At 46.3% G+C, this 25152-nt stretch overlaps 1 protein-coding gene across 1 annotated transcript; it reads right to left on the reverse strand.

Moving 5' to 3' along the window:
• Positions 1-1603: 1603 nt before the first annotated feature.
• Positions 1604-17810, reverse strand: LOC143270599 (insulin receptor-like). The gene is made up of 7 exons (XM_076561121.1): positions 17743-17810; positions 15489-15733; positions 13852-13962; positions 13524-13683; positions 11509-11638; positions 9615-9749; positions 1604-6497 (listed from the first exon to the last, which is right to left on the reverse strand). The coding sequence occupies exons 2-7, from the start codon at positions 15639-15641 to the stop codon at positions 6143-6145; spliced, it is 1044 nt and encodes a 347-aa protein (XP_076417236.1). The 5' UTR covers positions 15642-15733; positions 17743-17810; the 3' UTR covers positions 1604-6142.
• Positions 17811-25152: the final 7342 nt, after the last annotated feature.

Raw genomic sequence — 25152 nt, forward strand, 5'->3', positions numbered from 1 at the left:
ATCCTAGTGGAAGCATGGAAGACAGTGCTTAGGGTGATTTGAACTATGGAAGCCCAGCTCAAAAAAGTTTCAGAGGGTAAGTAGTCTATTGACCATTCTTGTAATGTTTTGGCAAAGAATGTAGCTTCTTTTTGCCCTTGTCCTAAAATCGGTCTGAAGCTGAAGACTTTTGAATTGACGGCCTTGGCAGAGGAGATTTCAAGACAGTCTGCATTGCTTTCCAAGAGTGTGTTTGGTGGTTATTAGTGGCCAGTCTTAAGCAGATCTACAATGAAAAGGAACAGCTGAGCAAGGAAAAATACAGAATATACAGTTTGAGGAGATAAGGAACACCAGGAAATGTAATGTTGGAGCCAAGTCCAGTGTTCAAGGAGATAAAAAGTTTAAAGAAAAGCCTGCTGATAAATGGAATCAGGAAGTGGTGACCTCAGTGCAGACCCCACCAAGCTAAGCTTCTAACTTGTGAAAAGGAATTAAAGGAAATCTTAAGCAGTGAAAGGAAACCATGAACAACAGAAAGCTAGTGAAGATGTAATGAAAGGAGGGAGCCAAGTTTAGTCCCAGCAAGCAGCAGAATTTGGCAACTTCAGCCACATGGTTCTGGCTTTAGAGTCAAGAAAGAATACAAGAAAGGGGTTGTGGAATCTCCCTCTACAGCTAAGGAAACTGCTGAAGCCAGGTGTGTGTCATGGGTGTCCCTTCATGGAGGCCCAGAGAGGACATTTCATGAAGCCATGAAGATGAAACCTGGATTGTATTGGAGACTCCAGGATGTTGGAAATGCCGGAGTCATGAGATACCTGCCGAGGAGAGCTTCAGGTTCGAAGTAGAACCAGCCCAAAAAAGAAAAGTGTGTTGCAGTCAACAAAGCTGAAAGAAGTTGGAGATCTGAAGAGCGCCTTGACATCAGACATAGATATGCAGAGTTTGGAGTTTGCCCAGCCTTGGTCCAATATTTACTCACTATCCTCCCTTTCCTCTTTTTTTGAAATGGTAATGTATGTCCTGTGCCATTGTATATTGAAAGTATGATAGGCTTTTTTATTTTGATTTCACACAAAGTTATAGTTAAGAGATTGCCATGAGTCTCAGAAGAGACTTTAGACTTTTTAAGGAGTCTTGAGACTGTGAAAGACTATGGGGACCTCTGAAGTTAGACTAAAAGCATTTTGAATTATAGTATGGTTATAAGCACTTGTTAGCCCCCTTTAAATGTTTAATCCCAAAAACCAACATTAAAAAAAAAAAAGTCAGCCATGGTGGCATGTGCTTATAACCTCAGCACTAGAGAGGCAGAAACAGGAAGATCTCCAGAGTTCATTGGCCAGTCAGCTATGAGAAATCCTGTCTCAAAATAATGGTGGACAGCACCTGAGAGACAACATCTGAAGCTGTCCTCTGGACACATGCTTCCACTTGCAAACATGAGCACTCATACACATATGTAACTGCATACATGAACACACACACACACACACACACACACACACACACACACACACACAGAACTCACAATTTCCCAGGTTTTTGCTTAATATAGAAAATCTCAAAGCCACAGCCCCACGCAGACCAACCTGGATATCACATAAAAAACAGTCTCAGATAATTTATTCCAAATTTTAATATAAACAAGTAATTAGCCTGTATTGTACATGCAGAACAATTTCAGTCCCTCCCCTCACCTCACAAAAAAAGGCATATTCTGTACATGATGCTACTTGGCTCTTGTAGGAAAACATCATTGTGTTTTGGGTGGGTTTTGTGTTTCTGAGTTTTATGCAGCACTGTGGCACATTTGATCCCACACTGCTTACATATGGGGTGTAGCTACCCAAGCACATAACGGGGCAAGGAGCAGCAACTTTGATACAAAGGATAAGACCCAAACAAACCATTCCTGGACATGTGCATGGACACACACACACACACACACAGTTGAGGGCCCTTCCTTCCTTCTCAAATGGTAACAAGAATCCCAGGTTCATGATCCAGTTTTTAACATATTTTTGTTTTGTTTTGTTTTTATAATGGCCCACATACAGATAAAAATTTGACCAGAAACTGATTCTGGACCCTATTATCAAGTGGATCCCCATTTCTTGAGGATAAATATTTCTTGAGTCATGGCCTCTTAAAAGACCATATTACTTTGTGTAGTTTAAACAGCAAGTGATAATCTGTTATCCCTATTCCCCAACCTCATCTCTTGTATAAATTCATATTCTGAGGAACATTCTGGAAGGTTTTCTAAAATGGCTCTACCCTATGTGTGTCATTTACACAAAATCAGCATTATTCTTTTCCCATGTCCAACAAAACCATAATTTTTGAAGAGTCTATGTTCTCAAGAATTCACCAGCTAGCATCCAGAACACAACCACCTATCACGAAGTAGAAAAACCATTGCTAGGATGACAGCCACTCATTTACCAAGACTGCCAATAGGAACCAGATTTGCACAGTGATGCTGCCCTTTGGCCAGTGTTAGAGTAGACTTGAAATAAATGTATTGTCCTTAACACAGTCATCAATATGTCCTGGTAAGATAACAAGGGTGATCTGTGCTTGTCTTGGTGGCATCACTCCCAATAGCCACAGAAATATACATGCAGCTCTCCCCACGAATCTCCACATTCTCCCAATTTGTGCTCTCCCCCTCTAGCTAGCCTCAGATGTGGGAAGCATCCAGAAGGGATCCAAGAACACGAGCACTTCCTGGTGTGTGCTTGCTATCAATGAACAGACAGAGAACACGTCGGCTAGTATCCTGGAAGAAATGACTCTGTGGCTCTCACCATGATCATAAAAAGGGTTTTAAAATAATGAGACACACAACGAAGCGCCAACATAAACCTGGTTTTGTCGCTTTATCTCTCTCTCACCTATCACTACAAACTCTCTGGATGGCCATGGTTTTCTAGGTCCCAAGGTTCTTTTCTTACAAAGCTAACATCTTCTGAAGCCAAAAGTATCATGGCCCAACGGCTACTTGTTTCCTGCCCAGCAACAGTCGATATGAAATGGAACTGGTGAAGTCCTTTTTCATAGGGTCACCCCACATTGGCACCTCTCTCCAGAGAAGATGGAGAAAGTGAGTTTTCAAGGACAGTGTCCTAAAGTGAGCAAGAATGGTGAAGCTTAAAAACAGGTGCCATGCTGGCCCTGCCTTGACTTCCAGAGTTCTCACAACCGCACAGGGCCAAACAGTGTCAGCTCGAGGTCAACCAAACCCCAGCATAGGGTTCCTTTCATTGCTTAAAATACGTTCAAGAAACTGATGGGTTTTAGATTAGGGTTTCCCCCAAATGCCCTCATACTGGCTTTTTGTGTAGGAGGTGACCACAAACACCCAAAGCCTCATACGCCTGAAAAGGGCAAGGGGGAATAATGGTTAGAGAACCCCGAGTGCCTTTGCATTCATGTCTGGGGACTTCATGTGACAGCGGTGGGTGCTCACAGCCTCATCGCCTCTCATCAAAAGACCTGAGATGAGGAGCCTCACAGAGAGGCTGAACCCAGAAAGACTGAAGAGCAGCTTGTGTGAGGAGTGTGCATCAACAAACAGGCTCTATGCGGAGGTTATGTTCAGGAGACTACCAGCAAAGAGAAGAATCTGGGTTCACAGGAAGGCTCTAATTTCTTCATCCCAACTCCCTCTCTCAAAATTTTCCTAGTCCCTGGTATTCAGAACTCAACTGGTACACAGCTCCCCAACTCAAAGCACGATCCAGCCAGAATTCCAAAGCCTCGACGTCTGTTACTGAACCTCATCCTAACAAGACACTGAGGTAGACTGTGCTGTGAGAAATAAAAACATGACCCACACTCACCTGTTTTTATTTTTCCTTGATAAAAAAATGTTACATGCACACCATTTTTTACAAAAGTGATTTTCAAGAGTGATTTTATATATTAAAATAAATACTTTCCCCAGTAATATAAGAAAACCTTTTGAATTAGAAAAATGTGGAAATTCCTGCTAGTGTAGCATCTGACCACTACAAATTTACTGTGAAAAGGAAAAATAAACAACAAATACCAGAGCTCCATGTCTTCCATTGATGCACAGACCCTCTATTTACAAAGTGATCTGGGTGAAAAAACTGTGACTCTTGCTTCTTGTACCAATCACTGAGTTCCCTGGTAACATTTTTATGTCTGCCATTTTTCTAATACAAACTGGACAGTAACTGGCAATCAGGATTTGTGTCTACTCATGTTCTCAACCAAGAATTAAGAGGGTTTGGGGGTGGACCCTGGGTCTTTATCTCACATCTCCCACAGGAGAAGGGTTTCAAATATTTGTGGGGAAATGCACACAGGGAAGAATGTGTGGGAGGATTCTGAGCCCCAGTCCATGAGTTCACCATGGTTGTTTGTTTCTTTCACTTGAGCAGCTGTGGTTTTATGCAAAGAGAAGAAGCTATGGGTTCACATCCTTTCACAAGTTCTTAGCGGTGCGAGGAAAGTCTCTGATGTTGCCTCCTCCAGACTGAGGCATACTCAGGAGCCACACCTGGCCCGAGCTGAGGTTCCTGGCACCAGGAGCAGCTGTGGGAGGTTAGTGTGGAGGATAGGAGATGTCCCAAGGGCAGAGGAGACCAACAGCTATCCCAGGGCACATCTCCTTTATATATTGCTTAGTGTTCTCAAAGTCCATCTGTGTCATTGGTCTTTGGGATGAGTTTGCTGTGTTTAAGACAATGACTGAACAACATGTAGGCCTTGAAGAGGTGAGGTACACAAGCAGAGAAGAACCCAAAGATGAACACAGGTGTTCTGGAAGGCCAGCTCAGCTCCCGGTAACCACCAGTTTTTCCAAGCAAGAAACATCCAGTCCATCTTGCTAGCAGAACCAGTCAAAAATCCAGTTTCTCACAGACTCCACAAGACCTCACCATGTCCTGAAGGGCTAGCAGCTAATGTGGTATAATTCTCAGAAAAACGTGTGCTTCAAAGACCAAACACAGAGGCGACTCCCGCACTGTTCTGTCTCCCCACACAGGCAGGTGTGCCCACTTCCCTGCTCACAAGGAAATAATAACTTATAAGGCTCATGCCAGAGATTCCTTAAGCATTAAATATGTTACAAATATATTCTCAGAATTGTCATCTGACTTCTACTTCCCGTGTGTGTGTGTGTGTGTGTGTGTGTGTGTGTGTGTGTGTGTGTGCGCGCGTGTGTGTCCTTTGCTTTGTTTGGTCTTCCAAACACCCCTGATGAATCCATACCAAGCGGTCCTCCCTCGATTTTTGGAAAACATTGCCAAAGGGAAGGAAAGAAGACCCCTGAGCAAGACTTTTGACTGACTGAGAAGCATCTCTGGAGGGACAGACGCTGAGTCAGTAAGAAGGAAGGACAACGTGAGGTCACCTACTCCAAGCATCAGGAGCTTCCTGAGCCAGTCCCCCAAGCATCTGTCCAGATACTATTTTACACACACACAACCCCCACCCCACCCTGTGTTCTCTAACCTGGACACAACACACACACAAATGCACACAAGTGTGCACATGAACACACACTTAGGACTACACACCCTTTCCCAAAATAAAATATGAAAGCAGCAGCTATTGGTCAATTTGAGGAACTGATTTTGTGAATGAGAAAAAAAAAAAAAAAACTAAAATAAAATCCTTCTCTCAGATTAATGAAACCTTCTCAAAGCCCAAGCTAGAACAGGGTTCTGGGTTGGGCTGTTTGTTTTTGTTTTCTTCTGTCTGTCTCTCTTTTGCTTTCTGACTTGTGCTCCATAAATAAACTCTGTCTTTGACAACTAACTGTAACTCCGACACTAGCAAGAAAAGAAAAACGCCTATAAAAACAGATGCGTTCTTTCCATCGATGAGGAAAACAACAGCAACAACAGAATCCTGGTTTGAAACCGTGGCGGGGGGAGGGGCAGAGCCACGGAAAGCCCAACCCCTGGAGGGTCACAGTTAGCCCTCCGCCGCCGCCGACTTGCAGGGTTGGCAATCACACGTGGTATTTGTGGGTCAAAAGACAAACAGAAACGTGTATGAGCTATCTCTGAGCTCAGTTTCACATCTGGGTCGAGTCCTGATTATCCTGAGTTTCCTGGAGGCGGTCAAACTAGAGAAGAGTTTGAAAACAGAAAGAATCCTCCCCCAGCAGGTGCTGTTAGGAAGGGTTTGACCTGGGCAGGGTGAGCAAGCGCCCATTCTTCTTGCCCCCGTTCATGTGGGTGTACGGGATGTGTTCGTCATAGGTCCGTTTAATGCTCAGAGAGGACCCTCCCTCCCGGCTGCCAGCCTCTTCCCTCTGACAGTGAGAGGACCTATCCAAGGGGACATTCTCCATGTCCTCGAACTCCATCTCCAGCTCCTCACTCTCAGGAGCATTGTTCTCGTCACTGTAGAAGAAGGAAACTTCTGGAAAGCTGGGGTGGAGGTCATCCTTGAGCAGGTTGACGATTTCCAGGAAGGTTGGCCTCATCTTGGGGTTGAAATGCCAGCACATGCGCATCAGGTCAGTACTGTGGGGACAGGGACCAGGGTGGATGAGTCTCGATGTTGGACTAAGCAGCTCCCTCCTACCCCGCCCCACCACAGACTGCATCCAAGTAGAAGGAGCCTTGGCTGTGGCTGCACATATGACGGCCAAAGCTGGACCAGCAATTCTTGCAGGACTGGAAGACAGCTTTGAAAAGCAAGCCGGGAAAACTCAGTAGTGAGGCCTGTCATCCCAGCTCTCGGGAGGCTGGGGTAGGATGACCATAAATTCAAGGCCTGCCAGGTTAGGGTGACTTTCAGACCAGCCTGGGCAACTTAGTGAGACCAGTGCCTCTAAATTAAAAGTACAAAGAGGGACAGTGCTCAGTGGAGGAAGAGGGAGGGCAGGGGGAAAGGAAGAGAAGGGGAAAGAGAAAGGAAAGGAAATGATCAGGAAAGAGAGGAGTGGGGAGGGAGGAGGGAGGAGGTGGGGGCAGGGGGGGGGAGAAAATGACGTAATGGAGCCCAAGAAGCTGTCAACTGGGAAAAGAGCCCCAGCTGGGGAAACTTTAGAGGAGACTGCCAACGTGCTGTGGGGGTTGTCTTGACTGTCAACTGATGTGGGGAGATCTGGCTCTGGGGAGAATATGCTGGGCAGGGGCTCCCACACGTCACAAGAGTGTGGAAAGCAAGCCGCAGAGACAAACGAGCAAACATCACACACTTCTCTCTGCTCTGACAACGATGTGCCAGGACCAGCTGCTGCCTACTTTGACTTCCCCATCCGTGACCCAAAGAGATCCTTCCTCCCCTTAATCGCTTTTGGTCAGTTTTTACCATGGTAACAGGTGAGAAACTGAACAGGCATTGTATTGTACATGTTTATCGCCTTACACATTCCCAGTCTCCTGTGCCTCAGGAGCCGTGTGTTGTATGCCCCTGCCTGGAGCTGCTTGCTGAGGCTTACCTGTACCCGACAGCCACTCCAGGCTTAAAGACCCTTCAGAGCTGGTATCTTCATACGTCAAAAGAAAATGTCAGGAGGGGCCTTAGTCACAGAGCCAGCCTGGTAGCCATGCAGGACTGGGGTAACGAGTGCCTAACGTCACACAAGCGTCCATTTCTCATCCTTACAGACGCCCCAAGACGCCCCAGAGACTCTACGGGAGCCAAGGGCGTGCATTTTCATTTTGACCTTCTCCTTTCTCCCACGTAACTTGCCCTAGAGCAAATTTCAGACCTTGAATCAAATCTGGGCCCCTGCATGTGTTTATAAAGTTTTATTAAGTTTTATTGTCACAGGGTATTGTGCTGTTTCTCAGATGCCCACCCAACACTGAGCTGTTGACGCAACAGTGGTTCAAGGTATGGCTCCGGCAAAGTGGCCAGGTCATGAGGGCACTAACCCAGTCAATGCCTGAAACCATCCACGGAGTAAGAGAATCTCTAAGAGGAGGGGCCTTGCTGGAGGAAGTAGGTCGCCAGAGGCACGTAGATCAAGGGTATGTTTTACTTCCAATCTCAGTCCTCCTCTTCTCCCTATCACCCTGGCCTTCTGCCTCGCCACAGCCCTGAGCGGCTGAGTCAAGTGAGCCACAGTAAGGATTTCCTCCTTCGAGCCGAACTTCTCAGGCATTTCCCAGCAGTGACCGCCAGTGCCCATGGCCTCATCCATATGCAAGGCCTATGGCTGTATTCAAGCCACGACTGCACAAGGCCATCGTGCTGTCAGTATTTATAATAGAGCCTTTAGGGAAAGGTTGTGAACCTCTGCCCTGGGGCTTAGGTTCCTTTCCAGTGCTAGGATGACAAAATGTCCCAATAAAGGACACCTGGGGAGACAGAATCGATTTGAGCTCCCAGGCTGCAGTCCATCAGACTGGGGAAATGAAGGCAACGGGAACCTAAAGCATCTCGTCACGTCCCATGCGCAGCCACGAGCAGCCAGAGAGTGAGTGTGCATGCCTGCTCAGCTTGCTGTCTCCGCTTCATACAGTTCAGGTTTCCCTGCCTAGGAAATGGTGTCACCCACAGTGGGCTGGTAGGTGACCTCAGTTAACATAACCAAGACAATTCCCCCCAGACATGTCCACAGGCCAGTGTTGCCTAGAGTATCGGTGATACTCTCCTCCCAGACAATTCTAGATGGTGTAATTAAAACTAATCATCGCAGGTAAATTCCCCAGTTCTCAACCAGTCACAAACTGGTCTGGTTAGGAAAGGGCCTTGATGAAGCAATGTCCAGAAAGCTTTGAATGTGAAGAGAAAAGACAAGACGAATGTAAGGATGCACATGAAGACACGGATACGAACACAAACACGGCAAGGTTGTGGGAGATGGCTCACTCAGGAAAGTGCTCGCCCCTCAAGCCTGAGGACCTGAGTGGGGCCCTCAGAACCTACATAAAAATATACACGTTTACAATCCCCGCGCTCGGGAGGTAGAGTGGGGGGGGGTGCTGGGGACTCAGTGGCTGGCTATCCAGCCTGGCTGACTCAGTGAGTGCCACACCCAGAAAAGCCCATGTCTCAGTGGAGGTGAATGGTACTTCTGAGGATGATGTCCTCTGGCCTCCACGTGTATATACAACAGGTATGCACAAGCGCATCTAAAAAATTTTAAGGAGCAAAGAGATGGCTCAGTGGTTAAGAGTACTTGCCCTTCTTGAAGATGACGAAGGTTCAGCTCCCAGTACCCATGTGTTGGTTCACAACCACTTGTAAGTCCAGGTCCAGGGATCTAACACCCTCTTCTGATGTCCTTGGACACCAAGCATGTAAGTTATGCACATACATACATACATACATACATACATACATACATACATACAGGAAAACACTCATATACCTAAGATTAAAAATAAATCTTTAAAGCAGATTTGATGTGCAAATGTATACATGTAGACTGAATGACACATGCAGAGGCATAAATAATATGTGAACATAAGCACATATGTAGACACATGTGAAAATGTAAGTGTGCATCCAAAATGCAATATGCAAACACAAGCCTATATGTAAGGGCATGCTATACAAACATACATGTAGGCATAAGGCTTGTCCCCCACACATATATACCTGGGATATACAGACACAAAACACATATGAAATGCAAAGCCTTTTGAATAAACTCATGCTCTCCACCTCTTCTTTATACTTACAGTCTCTCAGGACAATTATCAGGTGGCTCCAGATAGCCTCCATCCATGACAAATTTCAACACCTGTTCATTAGACAGGCCTTGGTAAGGTTGCTCAGCCAGGCTAGTGATTTCCCAAAGGACCACTCCAAAGGACCTGCCAATGACAATTGAGAACAGTTAACAAAGAAGCCAACGAAACACACACACACACACACACACACACACACACACACACACACACACACACACACACACACACTGTCTCTCTCTCACATTCATTCATACCTCCTTTGCCTTACTAGAACTTGGTTGTCCAACTAAAAAAACAATTGACAGACTGAAGCAATAGCTCAGCTGGCAAAGTGCTTTCCATCAAAACATGAGTACCTCAGTTCAGTGCCCAGAACCCAAGTAAAGAGCCGGATGTGCAGGCCAGCAAGATATCTCCGTGGGCAAAGGCTCTTGCTGCTAAGCCTAATGACCCGAGTTAGATCCCCAAGGACCCATATGGTGGGAGGAGAGAATTGACTCCTATAAGTTGTCCTTTGACCTCCACAAATGTGCTATGGCATATTCACCTCAACAGACACACACAATCACGCATCTATCTATCTATCTACGTGTGTGTGTGTGTGTGTGTGTGTGTGTGTGTGTGTGTGTGTGTGTGTGTTGTCTTATTTAAAGTGGGGCTAGCTGGGGAGATGACTCAGTGGCTTATGTGCTTGCTCCACGAGTCTGAGGATAGAAGTCCAAATCCCCAGAAAATCATGTAAATGCCAGGTGGGCATAGTAACCTAGCTGTAATTCCAACCTCAGAAGGTAGAAACAAGGGATCCCTAGAGCAAGCTGGCTAGCAAGAGTAGCCATTGCATTTTGACTAGCTCTGGGTTTGATTGAGAGACCCTGCCTCAGTGAATAAGGTGGAAGAGCAGCCAAGGATAATTTCTGACAGCAACCTCAGACCCCTACAGGCGTGAACACACACATGAATGCAATCTTGGTATGCATACACAGGCAAACAATCATATACACATACACTTGAAAATGGGACTGGGGGGGTGGGCGGGGAGACTGGGTGTGGTGGTGGTGAGTACTAGTAATCCCAGCACAGGGGAGACAGAGACAGGAGGATCCCAGAGATCTCTGGCCAGCAAGCCTAGCCAACTTAGCAAATTCCAGTCCAGCGAGAGACACTATTTATAAAACAAGGTAGATGGCACCTGAGAAGGAACTATGCCCAAGGCTTTCATCTGCCTTCCACATGGACACATGTGTGCGCTCTGATTTGCACACACAGTGTGATATATTGCTGTGGTTGGTTTAGTAAAGAGCTGAACAGCCAATAGCTAGGCAGGAGATACAGGCAGGATTTCTGGGGAGAGAAAGGAAGAGGAGGAGGAATCAAGAGGCAAGAGAAGCCAGGAGACACAGAGAGGAAACAGGAGGTAGAAGATGAAAGTGAGTTAACACCATGTAATAGAACGTAGATTAATAGAAATGGGCTAATTTAAGTTATAAGCGATAGTTAGGAACAAGCCTAAGCTATAGGCTAAGCTTTCACAATTAATAAAAGTCTCCCTGTCATTATTTGGGAGCTGGCTGGAGGGACAGAGAAAGACCCTTTACAGGACGTGAACACACACACACACACACACACACACACACACACACACACACACACACACGTATGCATGCACTCAACGATTTACGTTACAATTCATAAATAAATTCTTCTAAAATCATTCTCAGTCAATACATAAGGGTAGACATGTAAGAGAATCCAGAACGAACCACCTTCATTTCAATATGTGAAAGGCAGGTTTCCCTCTACCACCTCCTGCTGACCACATTAGTAGGACTCCTGCAGAAGTTCAATCCCAGTACAGACATCCACCCATGCATGCATAACTTACCACATATCAGAAGAGGCGGTGAAGACTCCATCCTTCAGGGACTCGGGTGACATCCACCGCACAGGCAGCAGGCCCTTACCCCCTTTCCGATAGTAATCTGTCTCGTAGATGTCTCTCGTCATCCCAAAGTCTGACAACAAACAGGTCACATGTTTTCAGTTCATCATCCTAGCATGGAGGGCTCCACCCCTCACAGAACTACTACAGGGGGTAGGCAAATTCACCAGGAGGGGGTTATGAGGCTGTGCCTAAGGCTGGGGATGGAGAACAGGGGCTACCACATAAGGAAGCGGAAGAGGTCCCCAGTGATAAAGAACCAACCATCTGGCCTGAAGCTCTCAACTCATCCTTCCCACCTACTCCTTCCCCAGTGTCCCAGACTTCTTTCCTTTTTCCAGCCAACCTTCTGTTCCCTCGACTCAGCTGCTCAGCCAAAAACCGAAAGCTGGGGGTCTCTTTTGACCCTGCCTTTTGCTCACATCCCCAGTGTGCAACCAAGCTCTTCTGCCTCTACATCTCTCTCCAATGCATCTCACTTCTCATGCCTTTGCACAATCCAGGCTCACCTCCAACTCTCCCCTGTGCATCCCCCCACACAGCAACACCCCAGCACACAAGGGTGGCCCTGTGAACAGAGTCAACCCCTTCCTGTTCCCATTGCTTTTGTTTCTTCGGGTTTTCAGACAGTCTCACATACTCCAAGACAGTCTCACATATTCTCCAAGAGAGTCTCACATACTCCAAGAGAGTCTCACATACTCCAAGAGAGTCACACATACTCCAAGAGAGTCACACATACTCCAAGACAGTCTCACATACTCCAAGAGAGTCTCACATACTCCAAGAGAGTCTCACATACTCCAAGAGAGTCTCACATACTCCAAGAGAGTCTCACATACTCCAAGACAGTCTCACATACTCCAAGAGAGTCTCACATACTCCAAGAGAGTCTCACATACTCCAAGAGAGCCTTGTCCTTGCTATGTTGCTGAGAATGACATGGGAAAGCTTTTGATCCTCCTTCCGCTACCTCCCCCAAGTGTCGGGATGCATGCACCACCACACCTGGGTTTTGTGGGGGTTCTCACTGTTAATGTAGGTCTTTGGGATCATAAATACAGAATCATGTCCCATCTTCCTTCAAACAGTTCATGCAGGATGTCGTCTTTGGGTCACATTCCTGCATGACTCCCATTCTTATGTAAAAGAATATCTCTCTGAATCACACATAGGTTCAACTCCCTACCTGCTCCCATAACTGTTGGAGGCGGGGAGGGTCTTGTAGGATCTTTATGGGACCTTGCCTCTTCCGGATCTCACTGGTTTTGTAGAGGAGGGGTCAGTCCTATGAGTTATGAAGCTCTTACAGGCCTGCTTCTTGGCTTTCAGCTCAGCCTCATATCTTACTGTCCTGGGTCCTCTCACCCTATCCACACACTCCAGCCAGACATCTAGGCACTTGGCATCTCCTCCTGCATTCTCTGGCTCAACCTTTGGTCTTGTACTAGTAAGTGATAACTGCTGCCTGGACACAGGCTAGAGTTACCTGAGAGGAAAGCCTCCATTAAGATCGGCCTCTGGCCATGTCTGTGGAGGACTGTCTTGAGTGTTAATTGAGACAGGAGGGCCCAGTCCACCCAAGGGCAGCACCATTTCCTTGGCAGGGACTCCTGAACTATATGTGAAAGCTACCTAAGCATGAGCCAGAGCAAACCAGAAGCAGCATTCTTCCATGGTTTCTGTTTCAAGTTCCTACCCTGACTTCCCTTGGTGATCGATGACAAGTTGAAACAAACTCCTTCCTCCCCAAGTTACTTTATTTATTTGTTTGTTTGTTTACCTACTTACAATAGAAACAGACAGGAAACTAGAGCAGAAATGTTGACTTCTGGGCTAGGAAAGTGCGCGCGCGGGCACGCACGTGTGTGTGCGCGCGCACACACACACACACACACACACACACACACTCACACTCACACTCACACTCACACTCGCTAGAGGATTCCGAGACACACCTCCAATTTTGACGGTAAAATCATGAGCAACCATGCAGTTTCGAGCTGCCAGGTCCCGGTGCACAAACTTCTTGGCATTCAAGTATGCCATGCCATCAGCAATTTCTGCTGTCATTTGAATCATTTCTTGCAAGGTAGGGGGAGGACGGCCTGGGTTATTCTAAAATCGAAACATGGGTTGCAATTAGCTCTCTGCTGCCATCTAAATCATCTCTTGCAGAGTAAGGGGAGAGGAGCCAGGGTTATGAAGTCAAAATATGGGTTTGCACTTAGCGAGGTTGGTACACTTAAGAGCAGGTGCCCTGCTGGGGACCTAGAGGCAGCTCACCTCAGCATCCGGTCGCAGAGAACGGAGGTGACTTTTCAGGTCTCCATGAGCCATCAATTCCATCACTACCAGTGTTGGCTGGCCCTTGGACACCACCCCAAGGAGGCGGACCTGCAGAACAAGCATGGAGGTGATTCAAAGAGGGTCCAGGAATTATTTCAACTCACCATGGACTCTCTGTCTGGTGCCCACTAGAGGCCACCCTGTGCCCAGATGAAGCATAGCCAGCTCTAGTAAGGGGAAGCAAATAGATACGCTCATGTATAGGTCCTCCCAATCAAATCTTATCTACTTACTGTTCCTCAGTATAGAAACCATGTTCTTACCTCCAAACTTTGCAGCTCCTGCTCTCCTTGGCCTGCCCCCTCTCGTGTACACATGGTTCGGTCTCATATCCTTTAAGACTTTCCTCAAATATATTCCACAATCCTCTTCCTCTCTCTTTTTCAATTTCTCCTAGCATTTCCCCCCTAATATGCCACTCATTTATCTAGTTTGGGAAATGTTTTCCCTGCAATAGAGTATCTAAAAGGGAGATCAGGAACCTGCTCCTACATCAGCAAGAGCAGGGCATTTAGGAGCTGATATATAGCAATATTTTATGAATTGAAACATTCCATCCTGGAGGGAAGCTCCTTAAGACTGAGGAAGTAAGCAAAACTTACAAGGTTCAGGAAATAAACAATTCACAAGTCTAAGAAAATTGCTAAAATTTACAAGATTCATAAGACCACTACCACTCCTTTCCAAGGTTATATAACCAGTAAAAGCTCTAGGAAGAATAGATTCTCAATCTCTCTAGCTGTCTGCAAGTTGTGCAGAGAGCTCTGAGATTCCAGTTTTCATGACTTATCACTCATGCTAGGGTGGGCTTTTTGGAGATATAGCTACCTATGCTCATTGTCCATGTTCCTACAAGTAAACCCATACTCTTGCAAGTTATAATAAACTCATTGATTCACCAAGTAGAGTTCTAATGGAATCTTTTCTTTGGTTTGTCATAAATACCCTATCAGAGGAGAGTAAATTTTGTTCACCTCTCTGCAATAGAAGTCACACAAAAGGGGCCCCTAAATATGCCTGATAAGGATAAAAAAACATAAGGCTCAATAAGAAATAAAGAGCCCACTCTGGGAACAGAAAGGCAGGGAAGGTTTGTTTTGGCTTTGGGGAGAAGAGAGAATGGGGGCAGGTACTTCCATGTGGTTAAGGGTTACAGGGAAGCCAAAAAGAGGAAAGAAATATAATAATACAAAAATCAGTGGGAAAGTCTGAAAAGCAAAGGAAGATTCTAAAAAGTGACACACAGTTATAGAGTTTGATTCTAGGTAAGTTGGGAAAAGATGAGGTGGAGAAGGGAGATGTCACTTCCCCACTCTGGTTTATTTGTTTGTTTTGTTTTTCCGGAGCTGAGGAACGAACTCAGGGCCTTGGTTCCACCCCAGGGCGCTGGGAACCAAGCGCTTTACCACTGAGGAATCCCCAACCTCGACTTCCCCACTCTTTAGGATGGGAGGCTTAACACAGTGGAGGGTGGACATCAGTCTACACCCAGGTTCCTGGGTAGCTCTAGGGAATGAAGGCAGAGTTATCAAGGAGCATGAAAGGAAGCCTCTGTCCAGCCCAGCCAGACTCACCACATGATGGCAGGTGAACCCCTTCATGACTGATGCCTCGTTGAGGAACTCGATCCGTTCTCGGAGACTGGCTGACTCATTGACAGTCTTCACTGCAACACGGGTCTCTGCCTCGCCCTTGATGATATCCTTGGCCTTGCCCTCATACACCATACCAAAGGATCCCTGTCCCAGCTCTCGCAGGAGGGTGATCTTCTCTCAAGGCACCTCCCACTCATCCGGCACGTACACAGAAGAAGGAAACACTACTTTTCACTTATCTACACAGCATTCTTGGCCAACCTCTTAAGGTCCCCCAGACACCTCCCACCACAACTTTTTCTTGAGCTTCATACAAATATTCACTCATTCTGTGACTTAAGACTTCTGCTGGGCATTGGGTATACAAACCAGAACAGGACAAGCTTCTGCCACCTTCAAGGAGATGGCAGAGGCGAGGGAATGAGCTATAGCTAGTCCAGGATCCTGCTTAGAAGCACTAAGATGGTCCTGTATCCCCATCTTTCCTGTCCTGACTCCGGATCCCTGCTACTGGATGATGTCTCTTCCTGTGATAGTTAATACTCTGAATGCCATAGAATCTAGAGTCACCTAGGAGACAAGCCTTGGGGAATGTCTATGAAGGAAGCTTTTAGATAAAGTTAATTGAAGTACAAAGACCCACCCTAAAAGTGGCAGATCATCCGACAGGCTGGAATTCTGGACTGAATAACAAGTGTGCCACTCTCTGTTTCCTGACAGTGGATGCACCATAAGGCACTGCACCCTCAAACTGTGAGCCAAAATAAACCCTTCCTCCCTTAAGATGCCTTTGTCAAGTATTCTGTCAAGCAATGACTAGAAATAACTTAGACACTTCCCACTGGAGATGTCTGACCAAGTGCCAATAGAATGGTGGAGGAAAGGGGGTAGGTTAACATAGACTGGGGGTAAAATTGTCTACAGTGCTTGGCAATCCTTCCTAGAAAGTAATAGATTCTCTGTCCCCACCCCCAGACTCCTTCATGGCCTTCAGATTCTCTTCAGTCCATAAGACTCAGCAAGAAGATGCTTTATAGCCCACCTTTACTGACATAAACCCACAGAGCATGCTAGGGAAGGGCACCAAGCAAGAGACCACAGAGGAGAGACTTAACCACCTGTAGCTGTGGTTACTCCTGGGGACCACCTAGACTGCTGACCAACACACAAGTGAGTGGAGTTATGTAAGGCAACAGCCTACAGGCCCAGCACTTTCATGCCCTGAAACTCAAATTTTGATGGTGCTTTTAAGAAGAAAGGCATGCCATATTATGAAATTCTTAAGAAACAGGCATGCCTTCTCTCTAGAGAGCAGTTGGGGTGGTGTGGGTGCCAATGCTAAGGAGCAGTTGGGGTGGTGTGGGTGCCAATGCTAAGTACCCACCATCAGCATCAGTTCACACTCAGTTCCGCCACCAGCAAATGTCTCCCTAGCACTCACCCGGCCCCTACCTGCCCCATCCTATCTTTACTTCCTTTTTGTCTATGTGCGCATGCGTGTGTGTATACATTTGTGTGTGTGCATGCATTTATGTGCAAGTACACATGTGTGCTCGTGCACACACAGGCCAGAGGCTGACATCAGGTGTCTTCCTTGATCACTCTATCTTCTATTTGATGCAGGATCTCTCACTGAACCTGGAACTCACAGATTAAGCCAGGCTGATGTGCTACTGAACCTCATGTCCCTGCTTCCCCAGTGCAGGAATGACAGGTACATATCACAGCACCCAGACTTTTACATAGATACTACGGGTCATACTTGGTCCTCAGGTGTGGACAGCAACATTTACCCACTGAGCCTTTTCCCAACATTACTATATCCACTTCTCTTCCCTCAGTATCCTGTCATGGCTTCTAAATTTCATGGAAGGTTTCTGGCCCTGACTTTAACACACTCCTGTGGCTGTGACACAAGGATTTTAGTCTCACATTCCAGCCTGAATATCCCAAGTGGGTGATATCAAGCCAGCCAAGCAGGTCCTGATAACAGGTCTAACATCTCATAGTAGCTGAGTCTCTGCACAAGAGCAGATGGGCAAGCTCAGCACTCAAGGGGGCTTCTCTGAGTCTCTTTGGGATGGCTTTTCCTCTTTGGGATGGCTTTTCCTCTTTGGGATGGCTTTTCCTCCTCCCTGTGATGCTGGCCAACCCTCGGATCTGACTTAACCGTGTGGCCCAGGAAACCAAGGACAGGGTTCTGGCTTCCCACAGAAAAGGAAGTAGTGCTCACCATCACTGGCACTGAGGTACTCAGGGTTTGAAGATGCATACAATGGTCCCATTGGCCCATCCGGCTGCCTAGAGGAGGAAAAGACAGACACACCATCTTGAGCATCCCATGGCCTTCTGGACACTAGAAATAGGCAAACACTACAAATCATGAATGGATTCAGGGTTCTATACTTTGTCCAACTTAGAGAGAAAGTGAGAGACCAAAATGTTAATCAGTGTCCAGGTTAGCCTTCATTGTCAACATGACACAGCCTAGAGTCACCTAGGAAAAGCCTCAACTGAGGAACTGCCTAGAGCAGGTTAGTCTGTGGCTGTGTCTAGGAGGGGATGTCTTGTTAAACAGTAACACAGGGGCCCAGCCCACTGTAGGTGGCATCATGCCTCGGCGGGTGGTCTTGAGCTGTATGAGAAAGCAAGCAGAGCAGGAGCCAGTGAAACAGCAAGCAAACCTTCCTCCACGGCTTCTGCTTCAAGTTCCTACTCAAGTTCCTGACTGTGCCTGTAAGCGTAAACTCAAATAAGCCCTTTCTTCCCCAGGTTGCTTTTGGTAAGAGTGTTTTGTCACAGCAACAGAAAGGAGCCTGGAACCACAAAGCCGACTGAATTTAAAGTCTGTCAGTTCTGCAACGATGGCGTGATCGACGACACAGAAAACTGCTCGGCCCTGTTTAAAAAGTACCTGGCTTGGCAAAGGTACTGGCTGTAGTTTTCAAATGTGTGTGTCTCACTTAATTCTCGTCGTACTCTTTAATGAAAGGGGGGACATGAAGCTAATGCATACCTGTAGGTGAGGTGGCACATGCCTGTAATCCTAGCATTTAGGAAGCTGAGGCAGGGTGATCACAAGTTCAAGGCCAACCTTGGCTATACAGCAAGACCCTGCCTGAGAACACAGAGCAAAGACAGAACTGGACATCAACAGGTTAAACATGATAATCCAGACTCAGAGAGACAAAGACAGCTGTAAATTACACAACAGTAAACAGGGGACGAAGAGGAGAGAGGAAGAGTTCAAGGGGAGGGAGATGACAGAACAAGGGGCTAAAGGGGATAAAGACAAAACAGTGTGCAATTTCTTTCATATATATACGTAAATTATACAGGGGTGTGTGTGGGTGTGTGTGGGTGTGGGTGTGTCCCACATATGTGGGACATGAAAACAGAAAGGGGGATGATTCCTGGGGAGGAAAGAGACCAGTAAAGAAGGGGAGGAACAAGGGATGGTATATATAAGGAAGTATAGTGCTATGTAAGTATAAAAACATAATGAAACCCATTATTCTGTAAGCTATCTACAACAGTAAAACAAAATCAACCAGTGTTTATGCTTCACTGTGGTCTGAATATGAAGTGATCGGACATGAAATGTGTGAACACTCAGCCGCTCTGTGGTGCTGTTTTGGAAGGTTATAGCATTTTTAGGAGGTGGCGCCTTGATGAGGAAGTGTGTCACTGAGGACCGGCTTTGCAGTTTGCCAGCCCAGGCCACTTTCTGTCCTCCCTCTATTTCCTGGGTTCAGAGCAAGGGAACCACTGTCCTCATACTCCTGTAGCCAGGTCCTCCCTGTCACAGTGGACTGAATGCCCTCTGGGTCCTCCCTGTCACGGTGGACTGGATCCCCTCTGGGTCCTCCCTGTCACAGTGGACTGGATCCCCTCTGGAACTGTAAGACAAACTCAACTTTTCCTCCCCAAAGTTGCTTTTTGTCAAGGTTTTCTATCACAGCATCAGGAACTGATGCATGTTTGAACTACACTTCGTCATCAGTTACACCTCGAGGTTGGCCACAGATATCAAGCTCTGGGTAAAATATATCAATGGAAGCATGCAGGGAGAATCAGTGAACCAGAGGGAGTCTGTAATCAAGCGTATATTATATTATTATACAAAGAACTTATTGCCATGAGTACTGCATGTAGCACATCCATATGAGTAAAATTTATATGAAACTTACCTCAGTCTAATTCAATATTTATGTATTATTTGTTTGTTTGTTTTTTCCCCAAGAGGGTCAGTTGTTAGCTATTTGCCAGCACACCACCTTGCTTACCTCTTTCTCAGGAACAGATAAATACTTCCAATCACAACACTGAAGAGGAAGACGAAGATGAGGGGCCCAATGATAATTTTGGCAATATTTGATGGGACATCTACTGCAACAGAATGAGAAGGCACGTGTTTAGCACCACAATGTACTGATAACAAAAATTACACCATTAAACACTGGCTGTTGTTACCTCAGCTCCTGGTGTTGGGGTAGGGACTGAGGCAGGAGGATTGTGAGTTCAAGACCACCCTGGGCAATAAAGCAAAATCCTAGGCTATTTCCAAGAAAGACAGGGCCATGACATACATGAACTCACAGCACATGGGAGCCATGGCAACGGATGGCTGCTCGGAGAGGAAGCGTTTCCTTCAGGGACATGGCCAGTGAGAAGGTACTCTATTTCAGTAGGTGACCCTATACCTGAGGCCCACAGTGGCAACGCTAAGTGGACTCAGTGTTTTTGTTTATTTTTTATAAAAAGCACACGAAGTTGAAGGGGAAAAGTATGTAGGAGATGGCTCAGTCAATAGAGTGCTGGCGTTGTAAACATGAGGACCTGAGTCTGAGCCCCCACATAAAACCACATGGAAAACCTGGGCATGGTGATACAGACTTGTATTCAAAGTACTGGGGGGCGGGGGGCAGAGACAGCAGATCCCTGGGGCTTGCTGGTCGATGCAAGCCCTTCATCGACTGAGCCCTCTCCCAGCTCGTATGTCAGGTCTCGGCTGTTGCTTCCTCATGGCCTCCATCACCAGGTCTGTCCTGAGGAATCCCACTTGGAGCTTCCCTGTGGATTGCAGTGAACTGTTTCCCTGCACTTGCTGACTCCCGGCCCATAAGATAGATTTGTAAATACTGGTGGTCGAATGAAACCCAGGGAATGAAAGTGGTCCGGTCGCAAGCCTTGTGTCCCTGCCTCCTCTCTTTAAGACAAGGAAGGCTAGAATCAGGACAAAGTGCTCTCTGAAAAGTTCAGAAATTGTAAGTTTCATTTTTTAGAATTTTAATGTATTATTTAACAATTTTATACATGTATATAATATATCTTAATCATACACACCCCAATGATTTATGACTTTAAAGTATATGCTTTATTATTAATATCTGTGTCTGTGTGTGTGTGTGTGTGTGTGTGTGTGTGTATGTGTGTGTCTGTGTGTGTCTGTGTGTGTACATGTGTACTACCTGCCTGTGGAGGCCAGGAGGTCTATATCAAGTGTCTTCCTCTATCACGTTCCATCTTTTTTTTTTTGGTTTGTTTGTTGTTTCTTTTGTTTGTTTTTAGAGACAAGAGCTTAGTACTCAGCCCTCACTAGCCTGAAATTCACTCTGTAGACCAGGCTGGCCTGGAACTCTGCCTGTCTCTGCCTCCCTCGCATTGAGTCATTTCTTCTTCCATTTCTTTTCAAGATTGTAATATGATTACATCATTTCCCACCCCTTCCCCCCTTCACGCCCTCCGATATACCCCCTCCTTGCTCTTCCCTGATTTTTTTGAGGCAGAGTCTCTCAGTGAACAAAGATCTCACTGGTTGGCTAGACTGGCTGGCCAGCGAGCCCCAGGGGTCTGCCTGTCTGCATCTTCTCAAGTTGGGGTTACAGTTTGTGCATGAGCATGCCCAGATTTCTATGTAAGTGATGAGGATGTGAATTGCTGGTAGAAAGGGCTGGCAAACACGTAGGGCTGGTTTTAAATGGTTTAAAACATTAGTTTCTGGTAGACCCAAAGTTAAAGCACTGGTCACTTCCTTCCCTCCGGGCCTTTCTCCAAAATGTTCTACTGTTCCTACTGCATGGGGCACAGATCCAACCACTAGAGGTTGCTATGGAGACTTACAATAATTGGTCACATAAAAGTAGGTGGGTTCAGTCCAGGAGCCATTGCCCGCCAGCGATGTGGCCCGGACTTTAACACTGTAGTTTCCTGGGGAGAGCCCTCGCAGCCTGCAGCCCCGCTCCAGGGCAAAATGCTTCCGGGAGACACAGAGGTGAAGCTCCTGGAAGAAGAGAGAAGATGGTCAGTCGAGTTGTGCACATCCGGTGAGCAGAGAGAGTAAAAAGGAGGCTCTGAGAGTTCTTCTGTTTCTTTCAGTTTTTATTTGTGGGCAGGGTGGGGTTGTTCTTTTGCTTTCTTAAGACAGGGTCTCATGTACCTCAGGTTGGTCTCCAACTCACATGTGATTTGGAGGCCGGTTTTACCTAGCCAGGTCCCCAGCCCTTGATGTAGGTGTAAGGCGATGATGGGGTTATGGTTCAGGAGGCAGAGAGCCTGCCTAGCAATACAGTTAATACGTACATTCTGTATATATACATATACATGTGTGTGTGTGTGTGTGTGTGTGTGTGTGTATATATATATATATATATATATATATATATATATATATATATATATATATATAGAGAGAGAGAGAGAGAGAGAGAGATGTAGACACACACACACAAAGAAAAATGCAGGGAAACTTGATCAAAAGTGAAGAAGCTGGGACTGGAGAGATGGCTCAGCAGTTCAGAGCACTGTTTACTCCTGCAGAGGACCTGGTTTGGTTTTCAATACCCATGTTGGGAGGCTTACAACTACCTGCAAGTCCAGATCCAGAAGATCCAGGTGTCTGCACACAGGTGGCACACATTCACACAGATACACACACACACACACACACACACACACACACACACACACACACACACACGGTATATATTCATAAAATAAGTTGAGAGAAAGAAAAAGAGAGGGGGGCGGCAGGCAGGCAGGCAGACAGACCGACAGATAGACAGACAGACCAGGCTGCAGATTTGTCCTGCAGGCCATAGGGTGCTGACTCTATGTTCTGAGTCACTGTTAAAGTTCTACCTTTGGGTGCCAAAAAGCGATAAAAATCCCAGGAGGAAAGGGTCTTCAGAGAAGTCCTTTTTTCTTATGAGGATTTATTATATGTTACTAGAACTTGCAAAGTTCCATGAAGTCAGTTTTGCTATATTAAGGGCACACAGATAAAAGTGGCCCACCATCTGTTTCTATAAAGTTTTATTGGCACACAATGACATTAAATAGTATTTATGTTGCCCTCAGGGTACAACGGCAAAGTTAAGTATTTTGAAAAATAAATCATAGTTCCATCATAAAATTATATTCTCTGCCTATGTAGCTATTGTGAATTCTAATTTCGAAGGCTATGGAGAGAGACACCATGAGACAAAAGAAAGCAACTTATGACTATAGAGTCAATGTATATGTAAAACACATGTGCATATGTGAGCATGTTTGCAAATCTATAAAGCCAGTTGAATTCTGATGACAGAGCCCAGCGTGTCCCCCCAAAAAAGTGAGGGTTTAGGGCCTAGAGGGTGGCACACTTAGTAAAGACTTGCTGCAGACACACGAGTCCCCTGGTTCAGACCTGGGCTCTCTGGCAGCTGGAATCACTGAGGGTCAGCTCAGAGTGGGCCCTGGGTAGCTTAGGTAAGACTTGAGAGTTTCTACTGGAGTCTCACTATCTGTGCATGTTCACATCAAAGCCCCAGTGTCTGGTGTGGCAAGGAGGCACATGACAAAGTTTTGGGTGATGCATTCCCAGACTGAGATGGATCTCTCTCTAAAGTGGAATGTGCCTCATCCTGTGATAAAGGACACACATGTAAGCAGCCCATCAACCAGCTTGAAGGAAACAGCTGAAAATCCGCGCACAAATCTGATCAAAGACTGGGTCAGCAAGATCGTTCAGCAAGCAAAGCGCTTGAAGCACAGCCCAGAGACCGGAGTCCAATCCCCAGGACCCACATAATGGGAGAAGCAAGCTCTCAAAACCTGTCCTCTGTCCTCCTCAACCAGAGTGGGCTATGGCATGGACTTCTTCATAAACAATAAATAAATAAATAATTTTTAAAAAACTGAAGTGATAAAAGATTTTAAATTGGAATTTCTGTGCATCTCCCTGGGGAAGATGTGCATAAAAGTTTTAAACTCTAATAACACAGAATCTGATGGGGGAAGCGTTGGGTAACCTGAGAAACTTAGAAGGCTCCTGCCTAGTACTGTACAGCAACTTCCAACAAACCAAAGCATTCCAATCTGGAAGGAAGTTCCTTAAGACTCAAAAAATTCTAAAGGGAGGCTCTTTAAGGCTCAGGAAGTCAACAACTCACAAGTCTCAGGAAGTCCCTAAAACTTCCGGGATTCACAGGCCTCACCTTCCCTGAGGTTATAGGGGCAGGACTGCTGAAGAGAGGAGACTGACTGGGCAAGCTGCCTGCAAAGGCCTGCAGAGAGCTCCAAGGTTCCAGCTTTCCTGAGTTATTATCAATGCTGGGGCGGGCGGGAGGTGGGGGAGTGGGAGGGGTGGGGGGGGTGGGGGGGTGGGGGGTGGGGGATGGGACTTTTGGTGATGCATCTGCTTTGAGTCATCTCCATGCCTATAAGTAAGCCCTCAGCCATACTACTGTAAATAACCCCCAATAGAAAGTCACTGGCTGACTGAGTTGGACTTTGGTCGCATCCCCACTTTGGTCTGTCATTGGTCCCTATCTGTTCACCTCTCCCCCGGAAAAGCACCATCCACCACAAAGACCTGCAATCCTTACCTCATCACCATATCGCCGATAGTTCACTTCATACAGCACAATCAGACCATTGGGCTCCTTCGGCTCTTGCCACATTAAGTGTACAACATTGTTCTCAAAGATTTCGTGGGTCACAGGGCCAACGATGTCATCTGCCTTAGCTATGAGAAGCAATGAAAGGCTGAATATTAACTCCTGAATCAAACTCCATCCCTGCCACCCAATAGCTGAGATGCCTGATTGGAGCTGGCTACGTAATTTTCCCATGTCTTATTTTCTTTAGCATAAAATAATATAAAACTCTAAAGTAAGATGATAGCTCAGTCAATAAACCCAAGTTCAATCCCCAGAACCCACATAAAAGAGCTGGAATGTAGTGTTCTGGTAATCTCAGCATTGGAAAGATAGAGTCAGGGAGATAGATCCCTGGAACTCACTGGCCAGGTAGCCAGACCTAATCAAGTACCAGGACCATGGGAGATCTTATCTCAAAAAACCAAAGTGGATGGCACCTGAAAAAAGATGCCCAAGGTTGATTTTGGCTGCAACATACACAGACACACACATGAACACACACAGAGAAAAAAAACTGGGATATGGTGTGTGATGTTTAGTGTTAGCTGCCAACCTGACAGGATCTAGAATCAAGCGAGAGATGGGAAGCTTGTGTGTGGTGATTATCTTGATTGTGTTAAGTGAGTTGGAAAGGCCCACATTGGGCGGCACCACTCCTTGTTCGGGATCTAGACTGTATAAATGGAGAACGGGAGCTGAGCACCGCACGCACTTGCTGTTCT

Source organism: Peromyscus maniculatus, chromosome 23 (genome assembly GCF_049852395.1).
Source record: "Peromyscus maniculatus bairdii isolate BWxNUB_F1_BW_parent chromosome 23, HU_Pman_BW_mat_3.1, whole genome shotgun sequence".
NCBI classification, from domain to species: Eukaryota; Metazoa; Chordata; class Mammalia; order Rodentia; family Cricetidae; genus Peromyscus; species Peromyscus maniculatus.